At 42.0% G+C, this 21,792-nt stretch overlaps 1 protein-coding gene across 6 annotated transcripts in view; it reads left to right on the forward strand.

Moving 5' to 3' along the window:
- FGGY (FGGY carbohydrate kinase domain containing) overlaps positions 1–18,930 on the forward strand; it is a 408,065-nt gene extending 389,135 nt beyond the window's left edge. For 3 of the 6 annotated variants that reach the window (XM_057500245.1, XM_036911238.2, XM_036911239.2), the window contains 2 exons: positions 14,367–14,428; positions 18,706–18,930. In XM_057500245.1, the coding sequence (XP_057356228.1) occupies positions 14,367–14,385 (19 nt within the window). In that variant the 3' untranslated portion in view covers positions 14,386–14,428; positions 18,706–18,930. Of the gene's footprint in view, positions 1–14,366; positions 14,429–18,006; positions 18,683–18,705 lie in introns of those variants that run through there. The other 3 variants (XM_057500246.1, XM_057500243.1, XM_036911240.2) reach the window with 3 other exon arrangements.
- Positions 18,931–21,792: the final 2,862 nt, after the last annotated feature.

The raw sequence follows: 21,792 nt of genomic DNA on the forward strand, positions 1-21,792 counted from the left end.
ATCAGTGTTTAAACACGCATAGACTTGTGTTATCCAATACAATAGCCACTAGTCAAATGTAGTTATGGAGCTCTTAAAATGTAGCTAGTCCAAATTGAAATGTGTAAAATACACACCAGATTTAAAACACTAAGTATGAATAAAGAATGTAAAATATCTCTAACAATTTTTTGTGCTGATTATTTATAAAGTGATACTTTTTGGATCTAATAGGTTAGATAAAAGATAGTAAAATTAATATCACCAGTTTCTTTTCACTTTATTAAGTGGCTACTAGAAAATTTTTAGTTATGTAACTCACATTATTTCTGTTGGAAAGGACTACTCCAAACTCTCCCATCTTAAAAATAAATCCCTTCTTCTACTTAACAGACCCTCCAATTATTACCTCTCTCAGTCAAAAACGTTTCAAAAGATAGCTAATCATCATGATCATAATTTTGTCATCACCACCCCATGCCTCCTTAACCAAAGATGATGAATTGGGTCACTCTTGCTTAAAACTCTGCAATGACTTCCCCTTGACTTACGCATTCCAATTCCACAATTCCACCAAAATAGTGCTAGCCTAGGCCACTAATGCTAACCTAGGTTATTGTTCAGTACAAAGGGTTTTTCAGCCCTTACCCTGCTTGACTTTCAGCAGCATTTTGTATCGTGGAATACTCTTTACATTAAAACAATCTTCCACTGACAACATACTTTCTTGATTTTCCTCCCACGGCTCCAAATGCTGTTTTCCCAAATTTGTCTGCAGTTGCCCTCTCCTCTATCCATCATTACGCTGATCTACAGGATTCTGCCCATCTCATTCATGTCTAAGGATTCATTTACTCTTTATGTAACCAGCATCTCTGCAGCTGTCCACATAACATCTCCACTTAGTAAAGGGCTCACAGGCACCTCAACTTAAACATGTTCAAATCTGAACTCACCATTTCCTCCTTTGCCTGCGACACTGGCACTAGCCCAGTCACAGCACTGCCTGTGATCTACTTATTGCATCTACTTCATCTCTCCCACCAGAACCTCGAGGAGAACATTCTGAACCCACCCTCTACTTTCTTCCACTTCAGCCTTTCACAGTCCCTGCCAAAACTACATCTCATGTCTTTTGACTACTTCCACTTAATGCTTTAATTCCACAATCACCACCTTAATCCAAGCTATATCACCTCTCTCCTGGGCTGCCCAAAGGGTCCCTTGAATGGTTTCCTTGCCTCCACTTGAACCATTCTGTAATGCATTCTCTGTACATCAGCCAAAGTGGTCTTTTACAAACTTGAATTGGGTCACTCTTGCTTAAAACTCTCGAATGACTTCCTCTTGACTTATGCATTACTTAGCTATAATGTCAAGAAACTTTAATGTAATCTACAAGACCATCCAAAATCTGGCTCCTGCCTTTATTTGCCATTTCATCTCTTAGAACTCTTTCTCTTCATTCGATCTACTTCAGCCATCTTGGACTTCATTGAATGTGCTATTTTATCTTAACTTCAAATATGCATTTCCTTCAGTCTGGAACCCACTTCATCAACTTTCTTTATCTGGCCAACTCCTTTTGAACCTTCAGGTAGTTCTCTCAGCCCCCAGCTAGTTTTGTCTTCCCCTGGTCGTCTCCTATAGCCTTGTGTCTCTCAAGAAGATGCTAAGCTCCATGAGGTCAGGAATCAGAGCTGCTGGTTCACTCATATATCCACAGTGCCTAGCACAATGCCTGGCACACAATAGATGCTCAGTAACTGTTTGTTGAACAACAAAACTAACATTATCTGGCTCAAACTTCCCATTTTGGAGAAGAGGAAACTGGGACCCAAAGAAAGGAAGCAATTTATTCCAAATTACAGAGCCCACACTAAGATTAATACAGGACCAGAGCCTCCTGATTTCCAGATCAGCTCTTTTTCCAGTGCATCATGTGCCTGACTATAATTTAGTAACCAGAGGAACACAGACTAAATTCCCTATGTTTTGTGAAACCCAGAGCACACTGATATTCATAAACACAGCTGACAAAGTTGTTGTTTTCTTTGTTTGTTTTATGTAAAAGACCTGGAAGTCCAACCCAAAAATAAATTCTGTGTTTCTAAGTTTAGAAGCTCCTACAGCTTTTCTCTGTTACAGCCTCATTCTGCTCATTGTTCACCTTCCTTCCCCTCATTGACCAGAGACGTGACCTGGTATTCCATGTTAAATGGCTCCTTCGTTCTCTGCTCCTTATCACACCCCTGCCCAGGCAGCATTTCACTTATTGCAGATTATGAAATACTGTCTTTAAACAGTAACATTCAAAAAAAAAAAAAAACATTGCAAGATCCTATGTAGTCCTGGGGTAGAGATGGATATAATAATTACAAGAATAAAAATAACTCAAGATATTTAAGCCATTACTTTATGCCAGGCATTACTTTTAATGGTTTGCATGCATTTTCTCTTTTACCTTAACAACTCAATGAATATTATTATTTCTAGATTATATATATTATTTCTAATATTTCTATTTCAAGATGAGTAAACTGAGGCACAAAGAGGTTAGTCATTTGCCCCAGCCATTCATTCAGTTAGAAGGTCCAAGATTCCAATCCAGGTAGTCCAAGGCCCATGGTCTTAACTGAGTGACATCTGACAATGAAGAATATGTTGACCTGACAGAAAGTACCAAAAAGTACAACTGAGGGAGACCCCTAGTGCTTTGCACAAATAGCCCACCCCTTCTTCATTCATTCTTTTGTTCATCTGTCTACTCATTCGTTCTTTCTCAACAAGTATTTATTAAAAAGTCATAGTATATCAGTTACTGGGAATACTGATAAAAACGAATGGCCCCTATCCTCTTAGATGTTACAGTCTAGTTGGGAACGGGGACATATAAGTAAACAGACATTTATCCTACTGTGTGCTACGTGCCAAGACAGAGGGAAACCTTGAGGCTTTGGGAACAAAAGAACATTATAAACCTAGTAAAAAGGACACCACAGTGATTTATCCTGGACTTGCATTCCACGCCTTCCCCTCTCTGTCTGACCTCCGCTTCTACCTCTTCCCACCCTGCTGGCTCCCCAGTTTCCTTCTAGCCCTTCTCTTGCCTGTTTCCTTTGGTGCCATCCTTGGCCTCCCCAACTCCTGACATCAGATTCAACCTCTCTGCTTGTCTTCTCCCTCCTGAAGTTGATTTGAAATGAATTCTCGTTTAGCCAGAGGGACTTCTGTAGTGTAAACCAGGTGAAGGCCATTCCCAAAGTCTAGACCAGAGTGTCCAGGCCCCACCTCTAGGCCTAGGAGAGTCAGAGATCCCGAACAGAAAGCTTTGAAGAGTGGGTGGGATGGGGTGGATGATTGGATAGACAGACCCTGCGTCTTGGGTAATTTGGATACCTACCAGCCTAAACCCAAAGAAATTCCCTACTGACTACCCAATGTCCCTTGTAGCTTAGTCATTGTGCAGTACGTTAATACCGTCACATTTTAGTTCTTTGCTGCCAGTTTCGGTTTCTTATCTGTTGGCCAAAGAATGGAATTAATTTAGAAGCAAGCACTGTACATTTCTAAGGTATTCAGACCCTGAGAGCTTTCAGGATGTTGTGCTTTCTTGAGCTGCAGTCTGCCATTGGCCTGCTCCATCTGAAACAAAGTATCTCCCTTACAGCCATAAATGAAACATAGCCTGGCTAAGTGATTTCTGTGAATTAGAGGTACTAATTGAATTTGGCAACTGAGAGAATTAGTGGTGATTCTTGCTGGTCAATGTGTTTGATATAAAAGATGGTGAGCTCTACCCCAGCTATGGAAGAAACTAAAGCCAGAAAAAGCATATGGATTGAAAGAAAAGGAAAGGATTGAAATTCTAGAAATTACCATGAGGTGGAAAAAGGTATTAGTGTTTAATACAGTGCTAGCCCATAGTAAGTATACAATAAATGTTAGCTACCATTATTATTTTTGTTGAGCTATTATTGTTATTATTTCTACTATAACTCACTGCAGTTCTTTTACCTTCTCAGCCAGCAGTATCAGCAGGACCCTATTTTTCCTAGTCAACAATAGATTATTAGATGGATCATGGCTTGCAGTTTTGAAGCCTATAGTCTGATGCTTTTAGCAAGAAGCTTAATATTTTGCTCTGAGAAAATTCCTAAGACACAAGTCACACTTACATAAATGGGATGAATACTTGCTCAGCTGTTCATATTTGGACCCTACCCCTTAGTAGCTAGGCCATGTATCAGGACCCCACCTCAAAACATCACAGCAGTGGTAGGTAGCCTTACCTATTACAGAAACATGACCCTGTGCCATGTTTGCTATGCCTAAATTAAAATGAAACTGTGCCTTGATAGGGAAACACAGTGGGTCTGTTCCCTCTCATAGTGGGCCTAGTAAAACCCTACTAAAATGTACCATTGGGAATAACTGGTTCACTTGTCAACTGAGAGTTAATCAAAAAAAGACATGTGCATGGAACCAACAGATTGCAGAGCTGGCAAAGACTTCAGAAATAATTTAATCCAACCCCCTCATTTTACTGATAAGGAAATTGAGTCCCAGGGAGAGGAAGGGTCTTACTCAGGGTCAGACAGCTGGCAGCAATTTTGTTTCAAAAATTAATATGAACAATCTTTCTATACATCAATGAATCTACCTTCCTGCCTTTGTAAGCACAGAATAATGACTATAATTGGATTTGGTTTTGACAGTGGAGAAAGCAAGCTTTTAGGGTTTTATAGGGCCCCAAAGTCATCAGAGGAAGATAAATTGTCCTGAACTAACATTAGAGAGCTGCCTATTGACCGTGAGCTCTTCAAGGAATGGGCCTGGTCTTATTCATGAGTTAAAGCAAGTTTCAAATCCTAGTGAAGCCATTTATTAGCATAGGCAAGCCACTGACCCTGTGTGAGCCTCTGTTTCCTCATTGTAAACTTAGATCATAAGACCTTTGTCACTGAATGTTTGCAAGCATCAGAAGAGACAGCACATAAATATGCAGTGCCTTGCTAAAATTGGCAATCAACAAGTTTACACTTTCAAGTGACATTTAACTAACACCATGCTAGGGATACATCAATAAATAAGAAAGCCAAGAACCCTGCCTTCATGGAACTTAGATTCAGGAGCAAGGAGTAGAGGCAAGGGCCACAGAGGAAGAAGGAGGCAATAAACAAGGGTGCAAATAAATTAACAATATAATTCCAGGTCATGCTAAGTGCTCTGAAGGTTTATAAAGACAAGGAAAGGAGATAGTATGATAGAGGGTATTTGTTAGAAGTGACCTGTTTCAGCCAGCAGTGGCCAAGGGTGGCCTCCTTGAGATTCTGTTTGAAGAGGATCTGCATCATAGGAAAACACCCAGACAACCAAAGATCCGGAAGAGCCTTCCTTAGAGAGGCAGGGAGACCCTGGGCAGGAGCCAGCCCAACGCGCTCAGTCAACAGCAAGATGGCAGGTGTGTTTTCAGTGTGGCAAGTGCAGTGAACAGGAAGTGAGGTGGAGTTGAGGACACTGACACAAGCATGAAATTGACACAAGTTCTAGGCCATTCTACAAAACCTGAATTTCATTCAGAAAATAATGGAAGTCTATTATAGTTTGTAGGAGTGATACTGTGATATAACAAAAAACAAATATTTAATATTGTTCCGTGTTTCCTGGCACAAGTCTAAAACCATAGGCATCTCTGGAGTGAAAAGAGTGTCTTTTGTATACTGATGAGATGAGGGGTGGCCAGGGGCCCTGGGTAGCTTCGGTGTGGGGGCTGGTTGCCAGAAAGGCCAAAGCCTGATTAGAGGGTTGGAATTTTCAGCCCTACACCCTGACTTCCAGGATGGGGAGAGGCACTGGAGATGGAGTTAATCTCCAGTGGCCAATGATTTATCAATCAAGCCTATGTAATGAAACCTCTGTAAAAGCCCCTAAATAGCAGGGTTGGAGAACTTTGGGTGGTTCACACCAGAGGGCAAGGGAGCTCCCCACGCCCTCTACCCTCTATACCTTGCCCTCTGCATTTCTCCCAGAGTTGTGCCCTTTATAATAAACTGGATAGCAAGTAAACTATTTTCCCCAACTTCTGTGAGCCATTCTAGCAAATTAGGAGGCTGAGGTTAGGGAGCTGGCCAGGGGAACCCCCTTTATAGCAAGTCAGTCAGAAGTACGGAAGGCCAGCGACCTGTGACTGCACCTGAAGTGGAGGTGGTCTTGTGGGACTGATCCCTTAAGCCAGTAGAACCGGATGCTTCCTCTGGGTAGTGTCAGAATTGAATTGTAGGAGACAGAATTGTCTCCACAGAGTTGGTGAATTGATTGTTGTGAGAAAAAAACCTACACATCTGGTGTCAGAAGTATTGTGGGTAAAAACCCAGAGAGACAAAACATAATTTTCCCCATTCGTTAATTTACTCAACAAATATTTACGGGTTACCTGTTCTGGCCAGGCACAGTTCTTAGTGTAGTAACTGAGTCAAATAAAAAACCTCTGGCCACAAGGAGCTTGCATGCTAGGGATAATAAATATTTAAAATTTATGGAGCATTTCCTGTGTATGGGCACTGTTGTAAGTGGTTTATCAAAAATAACTCATGTGATCTCACAACAGTCCTATGAGAGGCATTTTGGTTTTATTCCCAGTTTTAGAAGAGGAAACGGGCATAAAGAAGTTAACTTATTTGTCCATGATACCTAGTATATGGTAAAGCCCAGCTTCAAACTCGGACAGTCTCCTATAGTCAGAGTATATCATTCTAATCACTACAGTATATTTTCTCTCTGAAAAATCAATCCAACTGGCCCAGCAGCTCTTACTGTACCAAAGGGGAAGTTAGGAAGCAAGTTGGGAGATGGTGGTCAGAGAATGGGATACTGGAATTTTCGACAATGCTGAGAGTGGATGTTACTATTCCCACTTTATAGACGGAAAAATCAAGGCTTAGCTCAGATGTCTGGTTAAGTAGCAGAGCCCAAGTATGATCCCAAGCCTATCTAAAACACATATGTTTCCACTATCTAAAATACATTATCATTTCTTGCAGAATTATAGAGTTTCCACACCCCCATCCTTCTTTTATGATCAAGAGACTAATTTGAGGTATATTTGAGAGTCGAGGTTGGAGAACTGGGAATTTAAAATTTTTATTTCTGTTTGGTTGTCATTATATAATTGAAAATTAAATAAAATATAAATATATCATCACATACTCATACATATATACAGTGTTTTATTTTTAAATCGAGATATAGTATATATATATATTTATGAAGTAAAATACACAGATCTTAAGTGTGCAGTTTGATGAATTTTGATAAGTGTGTGCATCCATGTAATTAACACCCAAACAAGATATATAGGTGCATGTATGTGGATAGACAGACTGTATTAAAATTATAAATGTTATGAGTCTTCATTATCACAATTAATGATTAAGTCTTCGCCCACTCTTTCCTTTCTCTCATCATTTACAAGCACTTCCTGCTTCTAAATTGACATTTTTGTCTCCAATGCATGGAGATGACACAGAATACCAGGTGCAGGTCAAAAGATGACTGTGTCTAAAAGAAAAACAAAACAAAATAAATAAAAGAACAACTAGCCATTTCTTAGTGCTTGTTGGAGGAAGAAAATCACATTGCTATACTTTCTGTTTTTCTGTGGAGGGGTCATGTGCCCCAGCCCACACATTAGCATGTGAACTTGTTGTTCCAGTAAAATGACTCAGAGTTCCTCAAGAAATCAGATTCATGTATTTCAGAACTATGTGTCAGCATCTCTGAAAAAAGGTAGAGTGTGCTATACTGGTGGATCGCATTGCCCATACACACACATACACACACACACACACACACACACACACACACACACACTCACACTCACACTCACACTCATTCTCACCCAAGGAGATCACACAGCACTAAGCAGCAAAAGTGGGATCTGAACACAAGGGGCCTCAAAGGTCAGGCTTTTTGCATTATGGGGAGGACAGCAGCATCCCGTCTAAGTGTAGGGCTAAGCAAAGGCCTGGAGTCAGACTGGGCTCCAATTCTAGCTTTATTTTATATTGGCTTTATTACCTTGGGTAACTATACTCTGTTTCTTATACTCTGTTCACTTCCTTGGCTCATAAAGTGGAGGTAGATGATGATACCTATGTCATCGAGTCATTTTGAGGATTAATATGGTCATATACATAAAGAAGGTAGCATACGCACAGCATAGAGTAAGCATCTAGAAATACTGGCTTGGACCAGTAACATAGCAATGGTCACAGGAGTTGGCTGCTACATCAATGGACACCATGCTTTTTGGATCACATATTGTGTCAGTTAGAAAATTCCAAGCTTGCATCCTCAATGCAGGAAAACTTAGTGATGAAAAATCATAGTTGTGTTCTGTTTTGCTTATAGACTGTGTGTACTATATAACAGGTGAAAAATAGCTGGAATAAAATATTTCAAATATTTTCCCATTATGATACCTTCACAGTAACATGACAAAATATTTAAAGGTACACTATACATCTATGGCCAGTTGAGTTATTGACTTTTAAATGATTTTTGATGATTTCTAAATGATTTTATATGTGCCTGTGTATTTGTATCTCAAACAGTATTCTAGACAATTTTGATTTTTTCCCAATTCTTGTCTTACTGACTAGGTCCTCACTGGTTTTGCTTTTTAATATGAAAAGCTGGTACTGAGTAAAATTGCCACCATTTTCTTGTTTAGTTGAATCTGAGTTGTCATCATTACCTTTACTCCATTGACTGAATCTCCTTCAGGCACTTGCCCATTTTGTGAGGGTTAAAGAACCCTAAGTAATACCTTTAAATCCCCTAACCTAGAACATGTAAAGGGCTACACGTAGCAAATCCCTGGAAGCTGGAGACAGAGGCCCGTGCCAGGCTGTTGCCCCCTTTGTGCTGTAAAGCTCCCATTCTTCTCTTATAAAACCTCATACATCTTAATGTGATGCATGACTGTCTTATGTGCGAACCAACTGATTAATCTGGTAACAGTCTGCATATTAAATACTAGTAAAGCTTAATGAATTTCTTTAGACTAAAATTCATATAAATGGCACCTCCAGTATTTTCTTCCAGAATCCTAATGGATCATCTTGAGCACTCACTGGAGGGCATGTCTGCCATTTTAGAAACTCTGGTTTAAGTGATCTTCTACTGTCTCTCTTACGAAAGCCATCATCCTTTCATTCAGCAACTCAGCAAACATTAACCAAGCACCTGTAAGTGCCAAGACCATGGTAGTCATGAGAGCTAAAGTGACATGGTTCCTGCCTTTGGGGAATTCAGAGCAGCTGCCACTATGCCAGCGCCTGGTCATCCTCCCCTGTAGGCTGTGACTCTGGACACTGCCAAGCTTGCAGTCCCTGCGGTGCTGAGGTTCTAGACTACCTCACAGGCTGAGCTAAATCTTAAAGCCATTGTTCCCCTCTCCCTGCATAGGGGAGAAGGTAGCAGATCTCCTGCTCCCCAAATTGCCAGCATTAGTGTGTCTGCCACTCATGGGGTTGGGGCCCCCATCTTCTACTCAGGTGCTGAAGAGCCCCTTCCTTTCCTTAACCAAATTTCCCTGGGTAACTCACCCCAGAGTAGCCTAAAGCCCTTTGGCAGCTCCCCAGCCAGGCCGTAACACATGAGAATTGGGTGTTTCCCTCACCCACACCGACCAAGGACTGCCAATGCTGCTGCCAGAGACGCGGCAAGCAGTGTGTGAGGATTGGTATCTCAGCCTCGACATGGCAGGGAGGGTCAGACCCCATGAATGCCGTCTTTCATGGCGATGGTACAGGGCCCCTATTTTTTCCTACAGAAACCCTTCACTTGCTTTCAAAAGTGATGATCAAATGTGAACTTTCATGGTTTATTTATAGCTCTGCCTTATAGAGAGAAAGAAAAGAAGTGATTAAAATGCGATTTTACAAAATATTTTGTTTTTAAAAAGCTTTCATTGTGTGGGCAAAAAGGAAAGAGAAAAGTCACTGTATTCATTGTGCTGTCTAGACTCTCAAACAAAGAGGGTAGCGTGCTGCAAAATCAGATTGTCCATCTCCTGCCTGCTGACAAAAAAGTATGAATTTTGAAGCCAACTTCAAATAAACCCTTTGAACAGAAATATATTGTGGAGGGTGACTATATTTAGCATGTGTCAGCATTTCCATAATAAATTCATATTGTTGTGCTGTGGTAGTTTCCAGATTTACTGCAGCCAGTGGCTTCTTGAGGTTCCAGTTTTATGTTAATTATTTGGTGAAATTGGAAAACTCAGTGCTGCTGTTTCTGATGATAGCGCTGATTCTGTGGTGTTCTCCATATCGTGTCAAATCCCCATAATGAGCCCTGCCTCTCAGGGGAGAGGGGCATGAGCACCAGTCATTTTGACTGCCTGTATAAGCAGGAATTTTTTTTAGAATCCAGCACATTTTTACTTTTCTTTACAATTATCCAATCTATATATCCTACTGTAAAAAACTTAGAAAACACAGAAAAAAAAATTAGGAGAAAAAAATCAACACCTATGCTCTTGAACCTTTTCCCATTTTAGTACATTGTCATCAGTGTTTATCATGCACATGTAATTCGTGTTTGGAACAATTCTTGAGATGGACTTGAGGATCGGCTGTACTTTTTACTCCCACTGCCCCTTACATTTGTGCCACAGAGCTATTTTTTCTCTGCCCTGGTTAAAAATTCCAGTAGTTCCATTACTTTCTTAGATACATACAGAGCCACTTAGATAATAAAAGTTTTATGGTCTTTTGAAGTTGCGAGACAGCCAGAATTCAGAATTAGAATATCAAGGAACAGATAATAATCATCACATCGATTTCCACCTGAAGATAAGACAGCTCGGCCTCCTGCAGCTGCGGCCTGCTGCACATGCGGCAGGTAGCTGTTCTCAGTCTTCTGCCGTCCTCATGCTCTTTCTCTCCGGCGCATGAGCTTCTTTCATGCCTCTGAGGTGGTTGGAGGGTGTAAGGGAAGGGAGATCACGGGTGCAGAAGAATTCTTATCTGATCAGCACTGCCATAAATGGGTTTCATGCTTTCTTCGCTTAATGGACATTTATAGCTAGGTTCCATCGTAGGTTTTGTTTGGAAACCATCTACTTCTGGAAACCTCTCACTTGGACTTTCTTGACCTTGTTAATGCCAGTCTATTCTAGAAGACTTTTTACTCTTTTTATTCCTTAGAAATACAGTAGATCATCTCAGCCTTCTTTATGCAGACTCTCTCTGCCTCATTAGGTGGCCACAGTGGGTAGGGTGTATGACAGCCCTGCCATGTGTGGGCCACCTCAGGTCCCTGGGAACCAGCCACGCCCTCGGAAGTCTGACCGACTCTGGCAGTGCCGGCTGATCCCCGTGCAACCGCTCCTTCCCTGTACAGCTGCCAGCTGGCCCTTCTCTTCCAGCAGGAGCCACACTTAATCCACTGTGCCCCGCAGCCTCACGGACACACACCAGGCTCCCTGTTCATCTCAGTGAAGCCCTGCTCTCTTGACGTGTTAGCCGGGAGAACCCTTCCACCCCTCCCAAGGAAGGAGGCCTGATATGCAGTAAATCAACAGCTCTTTCCTAAAATCCATCTCTTTTTCTGACCTTCCATAAGGATGAAAGGTTTAAGAGTTGACTAACAGGTCCTCAACCAGCCTTTTTTCAAATTCTTCAGGGTGGTCTGTTTCCAGTTCACTTTGGTGTCTTATATCTGTCATCTTTAGATCTCAGCTAAAACGTCCATTTTAGCCTTCTGTCACATGTATGATCCCTAAGGTCACTCATCCTGCAGACATTCCCTGAATGCATATGATACACCAGATGCGGAGTCTGGCAGTGAAAATAATTCTAACAGTTCTTGTCTTAAGGAGCTCACAGTCTAGCTGGGGAGGCTGATGTGTTAACAGAAAATTGTGGTGCCGTGCCACCAATGCTCTGACAGATGGAAGCACAAGTCACTGTGGGAACAAATACCCCCATCTAGGTGGGAGGCAGGCAGCAGGGGTGGGTCAGAGAAACCTCAGTGGAGTTGACAGCTGAACTGAGTTTAATATTTAAGTCTGTACTTTTTAAAACAAACAAAATGCCTGCTTTTTAAACCTTTGGAATCTCTGTTGCTGGTGTTTGCTCCTCAATCATTTTTTTCAAAAAAAAAACAAAGGTAATGTAAGGAATAGTGGAAAGAATTTCCTGCTGTCCGCCTGTTGTCCCCACATCTGTTACCGTGGGGAGAGAAGGGACATTCACGGAGCACCTTCTCCATGACACGGGTCCCGGATCCCACCCGAGAAGCCAGTCCTGCGACGCCGCCTCACGCCTGGGGCCTAAGCGCCACCCAGAGGAGATCCCCTGAGAGCATTTTCAAGATCGAGAGGCGATGCGGGGAGGCCAAGTCCTCCCTGCAAGCGCCGCGGAGCCTCGCTGAGGGAGGAAGCAAGACCCCGCGAGGACGGGCGGCAGAGCTGGCGAGGGGGCCGACCGGGACCAGCTCAGTGGAGGCGTTTCCCGTGCAGGAGGCCGTGCTGACGCCCTTCTGCGGGGCGCAGCTCTCGAAATTCCCGCGCCGAGCGGGGCGGCCGGGACGTCTGCAGAGACGCTGGATCCTCTGCACAAAGGGCCCAGACTGCCCTTTCTTAGCCCTCACCTTCTCACCATGGTTTCCTTTCCAGTAATTTTTCATAATTTTTCAAATCTCCTCCTTACCTAAGACTGTTCCTGCTGCCAGTGTGCTTGCTCCTCTCGGCGTCTCTGATCTCACAATCAGCACTGTCAAATCCCCGGAGGGCCAGGAAACCAGATAACTCGTTCAGAATGCTCGTGCCCTCCCCGGGGAAGAGCTGGCAGAGCGTCCTCGCTGGACTGGAAGTCTGTGTGAGTGATGAGGCCGGTGGAAAAGTAGCAGGCGCCCTAGTCCTTGGATAACTACCCAAAGAAAGTTTATCTGCTTCTAACAAGAGTATTTATCACACTCTGTATTGATTACGGGAGATGTCTTTTCCGTTGCATGGTGAGCTCCTTGATGAAAGGACCCACAAATCTTTCACCTGTGTCTTCCATATATATTGCATATTGTACTTGGCACATAGAAGGCGCTTCAGTGCACCCTAAGGATAGTCTAGGTGCTGAGATGAAACAGTTACCTGGCTTTGTGTGGCTTGCATTCTGTTTAGGGCACGGAGTGGAGAAAACAAATTCCAAGCACATAAACCAGCGAATACATGGCATTCCAGAAAGAAATTCGTGGCGAATTAAAATGTATATGTAATCATGGTAAGGTGGCAAGGATGGGCAGGTAACACTTGGATATGCTTTGAAGATACCCAGGGACTTTCACATTTTGTGTAATTGTCAGCTTTTTACATTTTATTCCTCCCCAGCTAGTATGTAAATTTCTCCAGGACAAAGAATATGTCTTATGCAAATCTGTATCACTCTCACAATGTCTGGTACATAGTGAGTGATTAAGAAATATATAGAATATGAGGTTGTACATATGTGACCCCAGAATGACTACGTCCTTAACAATAGCCCTGCTTGGGGGGGGCGGTCCATTCCTGGGGCCTTTGTCATGCCAGAGCTTGTGGTCTCCCTAGTCAAATCTGTTGGACTACAAAGTTTGGGTTCATTCCATTCCCCCTAACTTTCCCATAGTCTCACCAGCATCTAGAGAACTGCCCAAGGAAATCTAACCCTCCTATTCATATGATGGAGCCAACACAATCCACGGCAGAGCTTGATGCTGTACACCCCAGACCACATCCACCAAGACACTACAGCTTGCTGTCTTCCCAGTTGGCCTATTTAAAGACAAGAATGTCCTGAAGTCACATTTCAGAACTCAAGTAAATTAAACTCAGCCCAGAGGTCTCACATCTGTACTCACAATTTCAGACACTGCTGGAAAAAGAGCTAAAGGTGAAATGAAAAGGTCTTAAACATTTTATCCTAAAGTGCAGGTGCAAAGTGGATCCCATCCAGGTATTGTTATCTTGAGTTAAGTAAATAATGCATGCAGTGGCTGATTATGTTGCCTTTTTAAGCTCCTGTGTTCAGGCTAAAGAAGGGAAGATAATTTCCTCCCTCTGTTCCCTGCAGGTGATCACAAAAGTGCTTTGCCTTCTGGGTTGCTTATGACATGGAACCCTCAATAATACCATTTATTAAGCCCAGGATTTGTGTTCATAGAAGTAACTTTTAATGATCATTGGGTTTTATTCTTATTACCAGAGAAAAATAAGTTGAAAAAAAAAAAAAGGACTGTCTTAAGGGGACGTGAATTCTAATTAGAATGTTCTTGCCCATGACAAGCCTTGTCTGGTTTCAGCTTCCAACTCAGCTCTCTGTGTTCTGTTTTCCATTTGACAGGAGGCAATGGCCAGAATGAGCAAAGTTGGGAAAGTTGTGTTTCCCAGACTTGAGGATAAAAGGTAAGTTTGTGTTCTTTTTATGCAATGCTGAGGAACGAGGCCATATAAACACGTGCAATTAAGAACTCGACTAAACCATGGACGTCAGCAAACACCGTCTTTCATTTAATAGTGGATAAAATGAAATCCCAGAGGGGTAAAGTCACTGTCAAATACCTAAGATCACCAAGCCAGGTAGGGCCAGACCTGGGGGTCAAATACAGACTTCTGAACCCTTAGAACAGTGCTCTTTTCCCTAGGTCATTAGTAACAAATCTGGTCTCTCTTCTAAAAGTGGATCTCTTATATCCTCCATCAAAGGACAATAGTAACATTTCTCCTTTCTTCCACCCTTTGTATCACTTGGCACTGAGGGCTACATAACCTTGATTTTTAACCCAATTCACAAAATTTATTTATTTTCACACTATTTATTGATCTCCTGGTATATTCAAGGTATTATGTTCATTAGCCTCTAGGAAGGACTTAGAGAGGAATAAGACACGATCTTATTTATGCCCATAGATCATTTCAGACTGAAGAGGTAAGTTCTACAATAGAAGTATTACCAGGTGACAAAGTAGTCCAAGGAAGAAGGAATGTGACCTGTATGCCATAAGGAAAAGGTTGGAGAAGAGTTTAAGTCTAAACTGACTTTAAATGCTTAGAAAAAACTGTCGGACAGGCCAGTACGGGCAAAGACATTCTCCATAGAAGGAATGACAGATGCAAAGTTAAAGGTGGGAACAGCCTGGTATGTTCATGTAAACAATTCATAATTCCAAAATACAAAGTAGGAGCTGGGGAATGGCAAAAGGTGAAACGATGTGGAGAGAATGGTGGGGGTCATCTCACTAGCTTTGAGGCCTTACTAAAGACCTTGAACTTCCTCCTACAGGCAGAATGAACAAACTGAATTTCAGGCAGTGGTGGGACCTGGTCAGCTGCAGATTTCAGGATAGAATGAATTAGGGGGTCAGGATAGAAGCCCAGAGATCAGATAGAAGGCTTTTTCGTTAATCCAGGTGAAAGATGAAAAAGAACTATATTAAGTCACTGGTGGTGAGTTTAAAAATGATGAAACAATTGTACAAGTGCCTTTTATAATTTTAGGTTTGAGATTAAGACATAAAAGCAAATTCCACCTCCTGTAACAGGCAAAGGTGCTGATCCCACCCAAGTACTATCAGTATTATCAGAGTTGGAAATGTCCATGCAGAGAGCAATCCAATTCCTTTTCATTCCTTGAAGAAGCCCTCCAAATGGAGTTGGGTTGTTAACCTTCTGAAGATAAACCCTTCCCTAAGTACTGGGGTCAGAAGGCAGGCCATTAGGTGGGAGAGCTCAACTCAGGAACTTGGAGAGGTCTGAGTTACACGTGGCAGGGGAAGACATGGGCTAGCAGCTTCCCTCTTGTTGAAATTGCGAATAGATTATTCTTCTTCATCTCTTCAGCCTCCCAAGACTTTTGAGAGAAGTCTGCTTTTAAGTTCTTTCTGGAAATCCGGAAAGATTTTTGAAAATCTGAAAAGTACCCTTCTTACTGTCAAGCCCCCAGCCTGCCTCTGGGAAATGGCACTCGTGGTACTTTAGCACCATCTACAGGCATCCCTAAGATTTGCAAGTAGAAAGAGGGCCGGTTTCCTTCAGAGCAAGTCACACACCTCTTCATTGCCTCAAATCACGTTATCTGCGTGGGACATTTACTTAGGTTACAGATGCCACTGACTGAGTATGGGGGGAACTTGGAAGAGAGGGAATTCAGTTGATTTTAAAAGTCAGGATCACAGCATGATCTAGTGACTGTGGTTCAACATGCTTTTTAGGAAAATCCCAAATCTCAGCCTTATGCTCAAGCTGAATTTATATGTGAACGTAGAGCAGTCACTTCAACGTGCCCTGGAAAATTTTGTGCTTCAAAATGGACTGCCAACAGAGTAAAGAGCAGCCTACAGAATGAGAGGAAATATTTGCATATCGTATATCTGGTTTAAAAGTTATATCCAGAATATACAGAAAACTACTAAATTAAAAACACATACACACATACACCCAAATCAGTAATATGCAAAAGACTTGAACAGGCATTCATCCAAAGGTGATATACAGATGGCCAATAAGCACATGAAAAGATGCTCAACGTCACAAGTCATTAGGGAAATGCAAATGAAAACTTATATCCACGTTACATGCATTAGGATGGCTGCTATCAAAAAGCAGAAAATAGCAACTATTGATAAGGATTTGGAGAAATAGGATCCCTTGCACAATGTTAGTGGGAGAGTAAAATGCAGCCAACCATGGAAAATAGTATGGTAGTTCCTTAAAAGTTAAAAATAAGATTGCCATCTGATTAAGAAATCTTGCTTCCTGGTATATACCAAAAAGGATAGAAATCAGGGTCTCAAAGAGCTATTTGTACACCCATGCCCATAGCAGCATTATTCACAATAGCAAAAACATGGAAGCAGCCCAAGTGTCCATTGACATGAATGGATAAAGAAAAAGTGGTATATACATACAGTGGAATATTATTCAGCCTTAAAAAGGAAGGACTGACATATGAACCTTGAGAACAGTATGCTAAGTAAAAAGAGCCAGTCACAAGAGGATAAATGCTGTATGATTCCACTTACAGGAAGTACCCAAAGTAGTCAAATTCATAGAGAAAGTAGAATGGTAGTTGCCAGGGGCCGTGGGGAAGGGAGGGGGAATTATTGTTTAATGGGTACAGAGTTTTAGTTTTGCAAAAAGGAAAAATACAGTTTTTCTCTTAGCATTCCCAGATAATAGAAAGATATAAGAACAATATTAGTTCCCATTTGTGAGCACTTGTAGCTCACAGAGAATTCATGTACATTTTCTTGTCTAAAGTTCAGTCACTCTATAACAGGTACTCTTAACTCCCTCTTAGAGCAGAGAAATCTCAGACCATTTACAGAGGTTGCCCAAAGTTACTAAGGCTTGCCTACCAGTAAAGCCAATGCTTTTCCGTTTCAGCACTTGTAGTTTCCAAAGTGAGGAAATCCATCTCATATAATGAAAGAATTGCTTAATGTTAAATTGTTGTATGGTATCATTAGAAGGAGAAAATTGCTGTTTCTAAAATAATTCTATGATTAATAAATTTGGAGGCTCATAGAGCAGGTGTTGGTAAAACATTGACATTACCAAGATTGATGGTAATATTGGAATATTATTATTTTGAAATAGTAACTATAACCAGCACTGATATCACTTACCTTGAGCCAGGCACTGTTCAAAGTGTTTTTCATGTATTACCTCATTGAATTCACATAGCAGCTCTGTTGAAGTAGATCCTATAATTATTCCTATGTACAGGTGAGGAAATTTAGGCACAAACAGATCAAGTGACATACCCAAGTTCACACAGCTAGTAATGAGCCAAACTGAGATCCAAGCCCCAGCTTTAGAGTCTGCCTCTTAACTCCATATTTGGCGCAATTACAGCTCTTATGCTTAAAGCAGAAATGTTGGGGGAAGGTCTATTAATTTACTTAGCTCTGCATGTTACAGGGAGAAGTCCCTCTGTGTGTGTCCAGCATTACTCTTACAATCTCTGTCCCCCAATTCACAAGCTCACACCAAAGCTCCCTTAGGATGACTTTAGAGCACCCCAGAATCTACCAAGATGTGCTAAAGCGGCTCCATCAGCCCCTCACCTCGTGTCAGCAACCCCAGACCAAGAGGAGCAAGGATGACGTTGCAAGCCTTCAAGCTGAATTTGTCTGAGCTGCTATTATCCCTTTGGGATTGGGCTTCCCTTCTATCATCTGACTGATGGCCAACACCAAGTTCTGATCGGCCTCCCGGATGAGTCAGCCTGCAAAGGAAATATAGGTGTGGAACCCGCAACGGGTGATTAAAATGTCCAAGCTCATCCCTGGTCAGGCTGTGGTTTTAAATCAGTCATCAAACCTGGGGCTGGTCGTCTATGAAATATTCACTGAAGTTGGGAATGGGAAAGGTTGTGTATTAAGCCTGGGCCTTCTAGTACATGACGGTGGAGGCTTTGAAGTCAGACCTGAGTTTGTTTTCCAGCCCTGCTGAATTTTAGCTCTCCCATGGCTTTTGCTCAGATAATAACACCCCTTGTAGGTTAGAAATAATAGATGTGAATTGTGCTTACCCATTGCTCAGGATGCTCCATAAATATTCCAAAAAGAGGAGGTGTCTACAAAACCATAAAAGATATAGTCCAGTTTTTCTAAATGTAAGGGGAAGCTGTGTAACAGTTTTATCCGAGATCATTCAGCATATTCATTTTTCTCCCACAGATATTACGACAAGAAATACCAAGTATTCCTGAAGCTAGTTGAACACCAGAAGGAGTATGCAGCCATCATGAAAGGGGATTGAACAGAGCTTGCAAGTGCCAGTGCCAGAAGGTTCTATGTCATTGTGTCAGGGACCTGTGTCATTTCACCTTACATTCAAGACCCTTTAGGGATCATTTCATCATGCCCATTGTCTTTTAATAAAGCAAACCAAGGAGTGTGCAACTAGAACTAGAGTCTTTCGTTGCAAATTCCCGCTCTTATTTGGTTGACAGTTCCCACAGGCCCTATTGTGGAGACAGAAGTTTCACATCAGGCCCTAGGATATCCTATTGGACTAGACCTTGGGGATCATTTAGTGCAGGAGAAACTTGTACTTGTTAATTGATTCAGTGTAAGTCATTAAAAGAAAGACTCCCCTTGCTTCAGGTAGGACATCTAATGTTTATACGTGGCTCAAAGCTTGTTTCTAACTTGTTGCTTGGAAATAATTTCAAAGGCAGAGAAAAGTTGCAGGACTAGGAATTCAAGGAACATCCAAAATCTTACCTTTAAACATTTACCTCACCTTTGCTTTATCATTGTACGTTCTGTCCACATACATATATATGTATATAGGGGTGTGTGTATGTATACACACATATATATATTCGCACATATATATATATATCATATTTCAATTATGTCCGTAACTCAATAATGTGCTTTGTGGCATTTTTTTCCCCTCCTGTGTACAGCATCCAGTCTAGAATCAGATATTGTACTTAATTGCTGAACTGTTATCTTGCAATCATCATATTAAAGACAGGTACAGGTAGGAATCATCGATGGATCCAGGAAATTTGATGAGTAACAGGATGTATGCACAATCTTAAATTATCTCCTCACAGATTGTTTATTAGTTACAAGAGGAGAAAGAATGTCAACTATACAGAGAAGAAATAAGACAACATCTTGATTGGGTGATTAAAATTAACTTCCAGTGTCCAGGCAGAAGGACATCATAGGCCCCCAGATGTGACAGCCTGGGGACAAAACGTCATTCTGGCTAGGAATGTACAACCTGAATTTAATCGTAAGGAAACATCAGACAAACCTAAAATGGGCAGCATTCTATTTTTTAATGGACTATATTCTTCAAAAATGTTTATGTCATAAAGATTATGAAGGGCTATGGGAACTTTCCAGATTAAAGGCAACTAAAGAAATGTGATGGCTGAAAGCTTTTGATGTAGACAAGCTTTTGGAAAAAAAAAACCCTATAGTTGCTTTAGTTGATACCATAACACACATAAACACACACAAACATATGCATATGTATGTACACACACACTCACACACCACTTAAAGCCCAAGAGTGCCTGGTAATGTTGATGCTAGAGCTGTCACAGCTCAGATGAGTTTTGATAGAGGACATATGGGATTTCAGCAACGTGAGTCAGCAGGTAGAAAAAAAAAGTCAGTACAACTCAGTCAACAAGCATCTTTTGGAACATTTACTCTGTGCCAGATACTGTGCTGAGCACTGGAGTACACAGATAAATGAAACAGTTCCTGCCCTCAAGGAGCTCCCAGTCTAATGAGAGACAAGAACAAGCCAATCACAGTACCTTCAAGATGCTGCAATAAAAAGAGGTGCCTGCTGCCATGAAGCACGTCAAACAGCCAAGAAAGACGGAAGTAGTGGAGGGGTGACAGGTGGGATGAAAAGCAATAGGGTGTATTGACTATGAGCCCTGGCATGGGATGCTCACATGGCTTGCCCTCTCTCTAGCTGTGTGACTTGGAGAAAGAGCCTTGTCCTTCCTCAGCCTTAGTTTCCTCATTTTTAAAATGGACATATCAATAGTACCCACTTTACAGGATTCTAATTAGAATTAAATGAGATAATACATGTAAAGCCTTTAGCTCAATTGCCTGGACCATGCCTGTCTTTTTACAGGGCTTGGTACCTAGATGTTCAGAATAATAACAATAAAAAGTACTGAGTAGGATACCCACAGCCAGTTGTGAAGACCAGCCCTACAATAGCATTCTATAGTATCCAAAGGGTATAGAGATCTTGGACATGGTCCAGGGTGAAGGTGGGTGTAGGTGTGCAATCAGCTGGCCTAGAAGCTAGAGAAGGCCCTGTTTATTCAGCGAGACCCCAACCAGAGCATGGATGGGGGATGGGAAGGATCAGGGAGCTGTATTCAGCACCTCAAGAGACGTTCAGTACAGCAGGATATAGGCAAATGTCAGGACCACCATCAGATGAGCTTAAACTGCTAACGCTGATCAGCACTAACTCAGAAACCAGGACAGGCCTGGGCCTGCCCCTGCCAAGCAGTGGTCAGTGCAGTAGCTGTACATGGCTAGGAATACAGAGGGAGGAGAGTGAAGAATTACCAACTATTTGCCAAGTCCTTCCTGTATGTTCGCTCCAATCCTTCCTGTAACACTGAGAAGTAAGCGGCATTGACGTCATGTTCCAGTTGAGGAAGCTGAGACTCAGAAGAAATAAACAGCTTTCCCAGAGGCCCTCAGGTGATAGCAGAGACAGGATTCAAATCCAGACGCATCTAGGTGAAAAGCTTTGGAGACCACCACCTTGTAACAGCCAGAGAGGAATTCTGCCCCACTGCCCACCCTTGAGTTACAGTGCTCATGCTGTGGGTGAGAACTGTTCAGTCATGCTCTCGAGCAACTCATGTCCAACCTGACCTTGGGTTTCCACTGCTTTATAGAAAAAGAAAACACACAGATGATGCAAGGAGCATGGAAGCCATAGGAATCCCCTGGCATCTCAGCAGTCGGGAGCAGCCTGATAGAATGGCTGCAAGACCTTGGGCAAGAGACTTAACCTCAAAGCCTCAGTGTAGCCCTCTGCCAATGGGACAACCTACCCCCCACCTCTTGGGTTGGTAGTAAGGATCCAGTGAAACTGTGTGGACAGCCCCTAGCACAATGCCTTGCAGATAATAGGCATTCTGTAAACATTATTTCTACAGTGTTTTCTTTGTGCTACCTGGCCAGCGGGTAAATCCCTAAGAAAATCATTCTGGTTCCCACTCAAAAGCCAGTGTTTTAGGAAAATACAAATGT

Source organism: Manis pentadactyla, chromosome 4 (assembly GCF_030020395.1).
Source record: "Manis pentadactyla isolate mManPen7 chromosome 4, mManPen7.hap1, whole genome shotgun sequence".
In the NCBI taxonomy this organism is placed as follows: domain Eukaryota; kingdom Metazoa; phylum Chordata; class Mammalia; order Pholidota; family Manidae; genus Manis; species Manis pentadactyla.